The sequence below is a fragment of the Cynocephalus volans genome, chromosome X, assembly GCF_027409185.1.
Source record: "Cynocephalus volans isolate mCynVol1 chromosome X, mCynVol1.pri, whole genome shotgun sequence".
NCBI classification, from domain to species: Eukaryota; Metazoa; Chordata; class Mammalia; order Dermoptera; family Cynocephalidae; genus Cynocephalus; species Cynocephalus volans.
The window spans coordinates 180,823,298-180,836,178 of record NC_084478.1 but is presented as its reverse complement, the minus strand read 5'-3'; the positions used below and the strand labels follow the sequence as shown (position 1 = coordinate 180,836,178).

General features: G+C 51.5%; 1 protein-coding gene and 1 pseudogene across 1 annotated transcript; one reads left to right on the top strand and one right to left on the bottom strand.

The window, feature by feature from the left end:
• LOC134368685 (F-box-like/WD repeat-containing protein TBL1X) overlaps window positions 1-3,017 on the bottom strand; it is a 32,655-nt pseudogene extending 29,638 nt beyond the window's left edge.
• Window positions 3,018-9,367: 6,350 nt separating this feature from the next.
• LOC134368684 (testis-specific Y-encoded protein 9-like) lies at window positions 9,368-12,087 on the top strand (the record flags this gene model as incomplete). The annotated part of the gene is made up of 6 exons (XM_063085098.1): window positions 9,368-9,607; window positions 10,441-10,596; window positions 11,341-11,418; window positions 11,548-11,659; window positions 11,754-11,902; window positions 12,007-12,087. Coding segments are annotated over exons 1-6 (816 nt in total), but the record flags the coding sequence as incomplete, so codon positions are not given.
• Between the last annotated feature and the right edge of the window lie 794 nt (window positions 12,088-12,881).

The following is a 12,881-nucleotide window of genomic DNA, read 5'->3' as shown; positions in this document are numbered from 1 at the left end:
AGATCTACCACATTTTCCATATCCACTCATCTGATGATGGACATTTGGGCTGGTTTCAGCTCTTAGGTACTGTAAGTAGGGCTGCAAAGAATGTTGGGGAACAGGCATACATTCGACTTGATGATTTCCATTCCTCTGGGTATATTCCCAGCAGTGAGATAGCTGGGTCATATGGTCTACGTATCTGCGTGGATCTATCTGCAATTGTTTGAGGAATCTCCATACCATTGTCCGTAGGGTCTGCACCATTTTTCAGTCCCACCAATGATGTATGAGAGTTCCTTTTTCTCCACAACCTCACCTGCATTTATCATTCACAGTCTTTTGGATATTAGCCATCCTAACTGGGGTGAGATGGTATCTCAGTGTGGTTTACATTTTAAAAACACTTCATGGAGCTTTTCTAGTGGTCTTTAAGGGAAATGGCTGCTGTTATTACCCAGTGCCCATTACCGGCGGCAGAAATCCTGGCTGCCATGTCTTCATTCTGTGTTGACAGAAATACCTGCTCTGTCCATCACCTCTATGGTCCAGCTTGTACCCGAGAACACGTCAATAGCACTTCCAGCACCTGCCCCATTCATCCCATTGCTGGGAGATCTCCAGCACCTGTTGGTCACTATAATTCTTCCCTACACAGGTTAAGGCAGCTTAGGGACACCAGGAAATGGAAAGCCAGCCCTAGGAGTGACAGTATGGAAAGCGTTTCCTTCTGTATTCCATCTCCCTCCACGGAGAAAAACAAGTCAAGTAAATGAATGGAGTGGATTGACCGGAAATGAACCTGAAGGGGATTGCTGAGTATCTGTTGGGTCTTCAATCACATTTTATGAACAAACCTTCTACACCGATTTAGTATTAGGTACTACAAGGAAATCCGGAAGGGAGAGTGCATCAGTCTGGGTGTGATACGAGACAAGAACCAAGGTCAACAGGGAAAGTTTAATGTACAGAAGAGATTGAGCTAGGGGACAATTTCCTTTGTATCTCATGAATATTCTTGATAGAGAAATAAATAAATAACTAATGATAAAAACAAAAAGAAGAGTTTGAGCTGAGATAGAGTGCCCAAGCCTCCGTGAATAGGAGAAAAGTCACCGTGGTGCTGTACTGCTGGAGCTTGCTGGAAACCTGTCCTCTAGAACTTGGCAGAAATTTGCCCTCTAGGGTGCAGGGGAAAGCTGCACTGTGCAACAGCATGACCAGAGAGTTCATAAGCACCAGGAGACAAAACCCTTTGCTCGTACAATCTCCATCCATTACCTTCTGCCCACAGAAGCTTAAATTGTGCCACCAGCGAAGGAAAAGTATTTAAAGGACCGTGCCCATTTAGACGGCCTCACGGGCTAGTCCAATCGGCTGGTCATGGGACAGCGCGTGGCCGAGGTGCCTCTGAGCTTCGGCCGGTGGCCGCCGGCCTCCACCCACTGACGGGTCAGCGGTGCTGTCCCCATTGTGTAGATCGCGCGTGGCGACCCGGGCTCCCCGATCGGCTTATGGCCCCGTGTCGAGGGCGCCTCAGGGACTCACGATGACACTGAGAATCGAGGGGACCCTAGGGCTTGTGGTGTCTCAGGGCTTGAGGTGACCCTAGGGCTTGTGGCATCTCAGGGCTGGAGGTGACCCTCGGGCTAGTGGTGTCTCGTGGCTCTAGGTGACCCTAGGGCTCGCAGTGATCCTAGTGCTCGTGGTGTCCCACGGGCTGGAAGAGACTAGAGCCATCGACGAGCACATGTCAAGTGAATGGGCTTGGTGTCCAGCATCCAGGGTCCACGGGATTTTCCAGAACGAGCCTGGAGGAGCCATAAAACAGTCCGTGCCATCGCCCATAGGGGGAGACCGCGCCAGCACGAGCTATTTCTGGCGCCTTTTCAAGCTTCGGTGTGGCAGGCTCTGGCGTCTGGCGCCAGGGCACGATTGTCCCTCTGTGCTTTCTTTTTTGGAGCACAGCCGTGTTACAGCCGGAAAGCGATTTGGCTTCTGGGCTCGGGCGCTCCTGGGAGCAGAGATCTGCTTTGCGGGAAGAGCGAGTTAGCACTTTGCAGCCTCGAGTTCCAGCAGCACTGCGGCGGGGTGCACAGGCCTGTCCTGGGACGGCAGCACGTCCCTGTGAGTGTGAGCTTTTCTTGTAAGTTTATTTTAAAATTAATATTATTTTAATTGACAAATCGTCACTATATACATTTAAGGGGCACCATGGGATATTTTGATATATGTATACAATGTGGTTTGATTATATCAAGCTTTTAAAAGAAGGATAGCAGAAAAGTGCATTTTCTTTTTTTCGTTCTTTATGGGGGGCTTCTGTATTTTCATTTTTCTTGCTTCCTTTTTCTTTTTTCGGATTTGGCCATTTATTAGACGGTTGGTGCTGACTTTCTGGGCCGAGTTGATCTCTTCTTTGGTGCAGGCGGGCAAAGGACCGAGACTCTCAGATTTTGGGATCTGAGAATTGGCAGACCCGCGAATTGATTCCTTTAACGTCTTTTGAGATTGAGACGTAGATTTGGAGACTTTGATGGTGACCGTGTTTGGTCAAAGACAGATAGTGGAGCTTCGCTGTTTCATTGTTAATCCATATGTGAGGAAGAAAATAACGGTGTAGAGATGTTGTGGAGAAGTCCCCGCGTATAGATCCTGTCCTTTGCTTGATGAGGGCAGATGCCAGAGTCAGGAAATGCTTCAAAATGTGGGGATCCCTGTAAAGCCGGGGAGCCCTTCCGAGCGAGCTCCAGGGCCCAGCCGCCTGCTGAACAGGCCTTTCATAGAAAAGGCTCTAACTTAGGTCTGTAGGAGGTGGCTTCCCTCCCACCTCTATCCTGCTGTCCCGAGTTCGGACTGCCCTAGGGTTCATAACATGAGGTGGCAAACTGGTTTAGGGTTTCTAATTAGCGAATTTCCCAACGACTCTTCTGCTCGGTGTTCTATAAAGCGGGACACGGTCTAGATGCACTTCCCAAACTCACTTGTCTGGCCTGCAGCACGTGCTGGACGATGGGATACAACTTTGGCTGCATTATCGCCCATTTTAGAGACAGCACCGGGTTTCTATAAAGTTTGACACGACAATGAAAGGGTTGCTTTCTAGAGACCTGCCAGAAGATTCAGAAAGTGATTAGTCAGTGTATTAACATGCAGTACTTTACTTCATTTCATTTTATTTTATGTTTTGGTGGCTGGACAGGAGGGCATCCAAAACCTTGACTTGCCACCATCAGGACAGAGCCCCTCCGGACATCAGTATTATATGTGCAGTGCCGAGCACCAAAGGTCCACATAGAGCGCAGCAACACCAGAAAAGTGCCCCTCCCTGAGTGTGCGTGGACAGTCTCCCATTTACACAGGCCTGAGGTGCCCATAGCCCTGAGGCTGCATCATGGAGGGCTGGAGCTCAGGACCAGGATGGCAGAATGCAATTCCTGAGGTCTGGAAGACCCGCGCACAGCACACTGTGCTTGCCCTTTACCAGTGCTCAGTTGCTTCTAGCGCCTGCCTGCATAGCAAGGGAAGGCTCCGTGACCTGAGGCAGATTGTGAACCACCCCCAGATATCAGCCATGATCCGAGCCCAAGATGAAGACGTGCTTAGCTACATGACCGACCTGCAGGTCAGAGCGTGAAGACTGAGTGTGAAAGAGGGACAGCTGGAAAGTTCGAAGTGATTTATCCCAGAAAACCACATTGCTATCTCAGTAAAGCCAGAGAACATTTCTTCCTTTCTTGCCTCTTTCCATTGTCAGGTAGAGAAACTGGATCATTCTACGGATGGCTGTCAAATGCTATTTTGCTTTCGAAAGAACCCATACTTCAGCAATGCAGTGATCATGAAGGAGTATCACCTGAGCCTCACTGGTCAGAAGTGTCTCTGTGGACTTGGGGGGCTAGGCGTTGTGGTTGGAGGCAAGGCCAAACCTGGTTCTTCCCTACATTTTCCACTTCCTGCAGGGTACAGGGCAACTTGTTCCAGTAAAATCAAGTGGTTCTGGGATGATGAAGTTCAAGCCCCTTTCCCCACGGAGGACACCATCAGCCTGAGTTTCTTCGACTGGTTGTGTGACCAGAACTGGCCAGGGTCAGACAGGATTGCTGAGGTGAGGCCCCTCTGGGCATCATCAGAAATGACGTGATGTGCTAGTAAGGAGCGGGGATTCCGGTGTTCTGGGAATGGGGTATGAAGGGTGATCTGAGTTTTCTTGGTTCCCCCACCAGATTATCATCGAGGACCTGTGGCTTAATCCGCTGAAGTACTACCCCAGGAGAAGACAACTTGAGAGGAAACGTAGGGGAGGCCAGGTGAGCAGCCTGAAGGTGGGGCTGAGTGTGTGCTTGTGGGGTACCTCGGATTCAGATGGAGAACCTGAGGCTCAGGGATGACCATAGTGACCACACCTGGTCATCCAGGGAGTGGGAGAGGTTAGGAGCTCAAGGGAAATGTAATGCCGGCAGCTTAGGAGCTGGTAGGCTTAATACAGGAAGGCCGCATGCCACATCCATTGTCCCTGGAGAAGAAGCCAGGCTCAGACAGTAATGATGTTCCTTTTCATTTTCATTGCAGGGCTCCCTTTCACCCCCACCCACCCTCAGGCCTGCCGAGGTCCACTGAGTTGGGGGCCCGCCTAGGACACTCTCGGGCCATTCACTCAGATGTGCACGGGATCTTGTACAATTGCTCTTTCCTGTGCCTCCTTTCACTGTGGTGTTAATTTGAGCAGGCTCTGAGTTTTCATTTCAATCCCCAGATTGCAAAAGCCATGCTGTCTGTGTACAGTGCAAGGGTTCAGGGACTCTAAGGAGCCCACTGACTTTTAAGGGAGGGACATTGGGAGGAATCCTAAAATGGCAAGCGATGGTGTGTCCCTGAAGGGGGCCTGTGAACTGACAGTACGTGCAGTACTGGTCAGAGACACACACTTTCATGTCTTCCTGTGTGCATGTGTGTGCGTGTTAATGAACCCCAGCTCTTCTGAAGGAGTGGACTAAGGAAGAACGTTTGGCTGCCGTGGACTTTTCTCAGCCCAAGAGATAAACAAGGAACGGCTTCCCAGAGACACAGTACATGGAGAAGATGCCGTTGGTCTGGAACGGCACCCAGGGACAAATAAAACACTAAAAGACTGAATGGGTCTTCTGTGTGCTTGTTTGGGGAAGCGAAGGGATACGGTGAATAGATGAAACCGGAGTGGGCTGTTGAATTGGCTGCCTGGGAATCCCTGTATAGAACATGTCTGGAGAGTGACCTGGGAGAGTGGAGAAGGAGGGCACAGCCCCAGCTGAGCACTGTCAAGGCCAGAATTCTAGGCAACGGGGTGCGAGCCAGGGAGTATGGGGAGAGAACAGGACACGCTGCTGATCTGGAGACCTTCCACATAGAGAGGCCAAGGCATCAAAGAACAAGTGTGGTGAGCACGGGTGTAAGTGGTTGGTCACACCTTGTTCAGTGTGCAGTATGCGTGCTTGAGCTTCACTCGGGATCTTTCTGATCACTCGCCGATCCACATGGTTTAGAAGACACATACAAACAGACTCCCTTCAGGACTACGAACCAAGCCCTCTGGAGCAACGTGCTCACACGGCGCTGAATATGCAGGTGGGAGGCATCTACAGGGAGAGCAGGAGGGTGTTGGGCGTGGTGTAAGTGATGCTGGGATTCTGACAATATAGATTAAGGGAAATAGGGCAGTGCCGAAGAAGCACCACCCCTCTTGACTGCGTGGGCCCCTGTGGATTTCTGTGTTACTCGGGGCTGGCGTCCACTGCAGGCGAATGGTGAGAGGCCAAGGTCAGAAGAGGGATGGGGTAAAAGCCACGTCCGAGCTAAACCTCCACGTGTGCATCATCCCCCAACGATGGTAGAGGTGGGAAGGACGGTTGTCCCACGTGCGTTTCCGATAAGAAGGCTTAGGCCTTGGACCCAAGCCGCACGACTCAGAAACACAAGTGCCCGCTATAAATACTTTCTGCTCAGGAGACAGTCCACTGAAGCTCTGTCTTCCTCTGGGTAGATTGGCCACCCACACACGTATTAAGAACCCTGAGCCCTTCTGTGTTCTTAGGCCATCGCAGCTTCTGTGCTGTAGGACAATGGAAGTGACAGACAACAGGGCAGGCACAGCAAAGGTCAAAAGCCTCACGTGCTTGGTGGCAAGCACTTCCTGAGTATGGCTCCATCCCGATTGGGCTGCTGCTCCCCGGGAATACTTGAAACTGGCACTCACGGTAAAGGGTGTATCCTGCCACAGCTGGGGGTGGCAGGTCTCAATGTGTTCTTCAGGTCTTCCACCAACTCTGCGTATGTGACAATTCTGACCATCACGGGACATGTCATGCTGACATTCTCACTAAGCTCTAAGGACTCCTCTTCACATGTGATGGCGGCATAGGTATCCCGGTGGCACCGGTAGCTTGAGCAAGCGGGTTTCTGAATCCCCTTGCCCACCCCTCCTTCAGGCCCTCGAACTCACTTGCTGTTTCTCAGCATCGGACTGCAGACCGATGGCCCCTCTGGTGCAAACCTGTGCTGGCAGGCAAGTGAATCTGGAGAGAGGAAGTGTTGACCTGTTCTGCCTGCTGTCCCCCCAGACACACCACAGCCAGTACAGAGACAGGCCTTCATAGCCTACAGGCCCTAACTTCGGGGAGTATGCCACCTCTCACGCGCCAGCGCTCAGGATTTATCCTGATGGGACATGCAACTATGTTTCCGGGACAGTGTTGATGGGATAGCAACCTGGTGCCCGACACCGAGCTCCTGAGACAGGTCCATTTCCCTGTGTCCTAGGCTCCTTCGTGTCACGTCCTGGGTTTCAGGAAGGAGCCACTCAGACTCTGAAGAGCAGGGGAAAGCCTGGGTTGTGTCTCGAAGCCAAGGTCATCTCCCAGCAGGGACAAAACATGGCACCATTAAACTCTGCCCTGACCTAAAATGAAGCGTGCAGGTGGAGGGCAATGACGTGCACCGGACAGGGAAGTCTGATGGAGTGGTCTGCAGGCTCATGTGCCAACGATTGGTCTCTTGTGCCATCCCAGAGAACACGACAGAACTGAGCGTATTCTCGCAGCACAGATCTACAGCTGGGGGAACCCATTCTCACTAGGGATTTTTCCAGCGCCAAATGATAGGGGGGTATCCCAAGTGAGGTTCCATGGGTTTGGTTTGCCTCTGCTGTCCTCTCCTCAATGCCAGTTCCAATGGGCCCAAGCCCGTCACAATCCAGGAGTTATGACCTGATCAATTTGTGAGTTTTTGGCTCAATCCCTCTGTAACAATTCCTTTCCTCATGTCCTCTTCGACCAGGTGTTTGCTGTTACTCTTTAACAGTGCACGGTGCATGTGAGGATGTCGCCATACTCGTCCATTCACATCCTCAATCTCTGCCTCTCTCTCTCTCTGTCTCCCTGTCTTTGTCCTTGAGACTTTGTCACCTGATCTCACTAGGTGTATGGTTCTATGAGTCTCACGTCTTCTATGCCTGCATGTCAAAATTTTCACTTCAAGATGTCCATAGCACTCTGTGTCGAATGCCCTTACTGCTCTTTCTCTCATCTTGGTCACCATTATTCTACAGCCCATCTGAGAGTGACTTGGACATCTCACCTTGTTGCACGGAAATAAAGGGAAACTCTTTCATATCTCAATGAACCAGGATGTTTCTGACAGATGGTTGATTCCACATGTTTAGGCTACAGGGATTGCTTTTGGTGTGGGAATGTCCAAGGAAGACACACACTTTGGGACAGAAAAAGTAGTGACTCATACAAAGAGGGCGTTCACATTCCATCCCAGACCAGGAGGCGTACTGAGAAATGTTCGCTCCTGGAAAAGAGACCAGTAATGACGATCCCCAGAGCAGGGAGCTCTCCCATGCAGTGTCCATGGGTGTGCTGTGCAAAGTCTCCATCGGGCAGGAGGGGATGCCGCCTTCTCTTTTCCTTACTTTCAGATGACCTAATGCTTCGGCAAGCTTGCATGGCTGTACTTCCCTCAAAATCCCCTTCCTGATATTTACCTAGACACTTTACATTTGTGCCTGGCAGGAGGAAAGGAGAACATCTCAGAGCTTGCTGGCTCCCAGGGGCCTCCTCTGGGTTTGTTAGAGAGAATAAAAGCCACTGAAGACATGGGCTCACACAGCAGCTTGTGTGAGGACACTCCCGGGGAAGTTCAGGGAAAAGCATGGGAACATGTGTGCGCCGTGAAGAGAAAGTTGGACTCAGAGCCTGATTGACCAGACCGTGCTTGATGCTCAAGCATGGTGTCTGGGGACAGGGAGAATCTAGAAAGAAGGATGTGGTGGTGCAGGTGTACTAATTGGTGCTAATCTGTCAACATAACAGGGTCGAAGGACAAGTAGGAATTCACACATCTTGGCCCCAGGCAGTTTTTACTGCGTAGTTCACGCCCTCTTTGCCCTGGTCCCTTTCACCTTGCCTCTTTTGCAAGAGGTAGCCCGGGAGTCTACTTGTGCGCGTGAAAGTGCAGAACCACGTTACCAGAATAAAGAGGGAAGGGCAGAAAACACAGTTGTGAAGCAAGGGGGTGCCCGTGTACAATTCCATCGCGACACTAGAACACAAGACAGTGACATCAGTCACCCAACACAGCATGCGTGGAACCACGCTCGCTACCGTCTACCCAACAGGGAGGGGAGAAAAGAGAACGATCACGAGGCAGAAGGGTGTAGGAGATCTGGATGACACCCTTGACCTACGGACCCACTATACATACCGAAGAGAGGAACCTAAAAACCTTCGAAGGACTTCCTTTCTTCCAAAGTACACACGGCCAGTGACATCCACGCGGTGGCCATCTGCCATTGGTAGAAAGGAGGCCAGGGCTTGCTCTCTCAGTCTCTGGGAAGGCACTGCATCAATGTGTGCATGCAGGCGGCTGGACATTCTGCTGAATCACCTCCATTGTGCCAGGCACTGAGGAGGAGAGGGTCTGATACTTGCAGAGACAATCGTGCACTATTTCTGAGACCCCTAATTTTCCTAATCCTGAGGGAGACGATGCAGTAGTGCTCTTTGCCTCTAGACCCGGTGAAATCCAGCGCAGCATCATATAGAGCAACACATGGGCCCGGCCCTCAGAGAACCTCACTCTGTCTGTGGGCTGGAACTGAAATACCCAGTACTGTCCACTGCGCCCGCTTCGTGTCCTTAAGTACTTTATGTTGTCTGAATTCGGTGCCACACAAGACGCAGGCATGGACCTTGGAGTGGAACACTCATTGGACTTTGCAAAGGGCAAACCGGCTGTGTGTGCGCACTGCACCTGGCAAGTTGGAGGGCTTCCTGGAGACACGGGCCTGGGCTCGCAGGCAGGGCAGTTGTGCCTCAGATGTCTGCGTCCGGGAGGCGGGGCCGTCATGGGTGACAGCCACTACCTCTTCATCCATTGGTCGTGGAGCAACAGTAGCGGTGTGGGCGTGGCTGGGCGCCTTGGCCCCATGACGACGGCAGAGCGCGCCAAGACATGCGCATGCGCCCGATGCCGAGCCAGACCGCGAGGCTCCCGGAAGTTCCCAGAGCCGGAAGCTGCCTGCGGCTCGGCTTCTCTAGCTGCTGCCTGGGGTGTGCAGCTCAAGGCTTTCGGCCTTGCGTACCCGGCGCAGCTGAGCCTGCTGAGGACCAGGGCAGCATGGCGAGTGAGGCGGGCTCCCGGGAGGAAGGGTCTTCCGCCGAACCCTGGATGAAGGTAGGTGTGGGAAAGGGCCCTCGGGAGGGAGGGGCCGGTAGGCCTCTTGGGGAGCAGCCGCCAGAGGCCAGTAATGGCGTGGGGTGTGCGACCCAGGCAGAGTTGGGTGGGACGTCCGAGGAGGCCTCCGGGACCGGGGTTGAAGCTGTGCAGGAAAGCGAGGCCTTGGCAGAGAGGGAGGCGGCGGCGACCGGGCGGGAGGTGGCGCTAGATTTGTTTGAGGCAGTGGAGGTGGTGGAGGTCGCTGTGGAGGAGGGAAGAGGAGAAACCGGAAGAGGCGTGTGAGGAAGGAAAAGTCGAGGACCAGTAGGATAAAGAGCTGGAAGACGTGGTGCTGTCCTTGTGGATGGAATGGCGGTGGCAGAGGTCGTTGAGTGGCAGGAGGAGCAGGAAGAGAAGGGGTAATCCGAAGAGGGAGAAGAGGAGAGAGAAGTCGAGGAGCAGGATGATGTGGTGCTTGTGTTGGTGGATGTTATTCAGGAGGTGGAGGCAGTTGAGCAGGACGAGGAGAAGGAGGAGCAGGAGCAGTGGAAGGGGGAGTGGGCGCAGCACGTGATGGACGGTGAGAGGGTGGTGTAGGAGCCTGACAGGGAAGAGGAGGAGGAGGAATTTGAGGAAAAAGTTCAGGAAGAAGACGTGGGGGAGGAAACTCTGATGCAACTTGTAGAGCCTGAGGAGAAGCTTGAATAGAAGACCCGGACACAGACTCTGTGGAGCCCCATGTTGTCCTTATCCCCTCTGTAGTCGCTGGAGGCCCTTCAGTTAGAGATGGAGCCCGTGAACAACCAAGCCAGGACGGCCTTTGCTTGTTTGAGGCATAACCTGGTGCAGAGACGTAGGACTCTTCTCGGTCACCGAAGGTCCATCATCCAGGGCATCCCTGGCTTCTGGGCCAAAGCCGTATCCTTTCGAATCTCGCTTTGTACTGACCGGTAGGAGCATGGGCAAGGGTAATAGCAATCGATCCATGGGACAGCTCAGCATGAGAATATACAGGCTGTTCTGGCCGGTTGCTCAGTTGTTTAGAGAATGGTACTGATAGCACCAAGGACCAGTGTTCCGTCCCTGTACTGGAAAACATCTGCTTGGGGGGTGTGGGGGAAGGTACAGACTGAGGGAAGTCGGAGCTGCAGCCACACTCGTGCAAATACAAATACTTATGGCACAGAGACACTAACTGGGGCGGAGAATTAGAAGTCATTCTGGATCAGTGTCGTGAATAGCACAAAGGATTTCTCATGTAGAAAAGGTGTTTGAAGGACAGGCTTTCCTGACAATAATGCTGTAGGAAAGTGTATGAATTCCCACCCTAGTCAGTCAGAGCTGATAAAGTGCATACTTAGATACAAGCAGATTCACTTTTGCCCCTAGTACATCGGGGACACATAGAGCTCAGCATCCCTCAGAAAGGAGCCCCTCCCTGTGTCAACGTGGACAGTCTCCCATTTAAGGCCACGCAAGGCACCCATTGCCTTGAGTGTGTCTCATGAAAGGCAGGGAGGGCACAGTGCATAAGGTGTGGGAGACACAATGTGTGAGGTGTGGGAGACCCCTGCGCAACACACTCTCCTAGCTGTTTATACATGCTCAGTTGCTTCTAGCGCCTACTTCCGTAGCATGGAATGGCTCCTTGACCTGAGGCAGATTGTGAACCACCCCGAGATGTTGGCCATGATCAGCGATGAAGATGAAGACTTGCTTAGCTACGTGATCGACTTGGAGGTCAGAACTAATGAGACTGAGGCTGGAAGGTTGAGCGGGGAAGGATAAGAGAAGCAATTCTTTCAGGCAAACAGAAAAGGGTAGGTGACCTGAAAAGAAATTTTAGCCTTCTCCACTTTGTCATGACAGGTGGAGGAAATCAGGCATCCCATTCACTGCTGCAAGATCATGATGTTCTTTCGGGACAACCCGTACTTCCGGAATAAAGTGATTATTAAGGAATATCTCATTAATGTCACCGGTAGGAGGTGGATCCCAGGATGGGTAGTGAAGGTGCTGGGTTTATCATCGTCAGCATGCTCCAACCCCTTCCTGTATACTTTTCTTCCCTGCAGGATATAGGGCATCTCATTCCACTCCAGTTCAGTGGTATCAGGATTATGAACATGAGGCTTATAGCCGCAGGCACCACAACAGCAGTGTTAACTTCTTCTTCAACTGGTTTTCTGACCACAACTTTGCAGGATCTAACAGGATCGCTGAGGTAGGGCCTCACTGCGAAAATTCAGAAATGACCAGGGAGGGTTCCCAGCCTTCTTGGGAATGGTGTCTGAACCCTGAGCGGTCCTGTCCTGGTTCCCCTAACAGATCATCTGTGAAGACCTATGGCTCAATCCCCTGCGGTACCACATGAGGATGCAGGTGCCTGGACAGGGAACCGAGAGGGCAGGTGAGCAGCTCGGGAAGTAGGGGCTGAAATGCATGTTTTTGGGTACCTGGACACTCATTTCACAAGTGTAGAAATTGAAAGACAGGGAATGACACAAACCAGGTCACCCAGGGCATCAAGATGAAACAGGAACATTGGAGAAACTGCACTGCAAAACAAGTTAGAGCTGGGGAAGCTTAAGCCCACTGCACTGTAGTCAGTGTCCGGAGTCGTTTGGACAGAAGCAAAGTTCAATCCTTTACTTCTCTGAACTTAATTCCATGACAGCCAACCCCACCCTCAGTCATTTCTCCAGCCCCTTAAATTTTGGCTCATCAAATGTTCCTCCTTTCACCCTCTCCACAAAAGGCTATGAATATTTGTACAGTCTCTCATTCCTTTCTCTCATCAATTTTCCATTTTGGTAATCAGGTGTCTTTTAATTTTCTTGTTTATCTCCTTAGCTTATTCTACTCATACAGAGAACACTGGCAGTGGGGCAGATGTGACGGAGAGCAATTGCTAACACATGGTAAGGGGAAATTGAAGAGGTCACAAACGGGGAAGGGCTAGTTTTTCCTGGGCAGGACCTTGCATAATTAAAGCGATTTTTAACATTTTTCAGAGAAAATGAGTTTTTATGTGTGTTTGTGTGTTTTAGAGTATTCCAAGTTTTTGAGTTGAATATCTCGGAGCATCAAACTTTACCTAAAAACGCAGAACTTCTAAAATGTGACTTCAGATACAGTGTTCTCATGCTCAGGATTGAAAGAAAAGCAGATCCGGTGATGAAAAATGCAGACAGCAAGACACT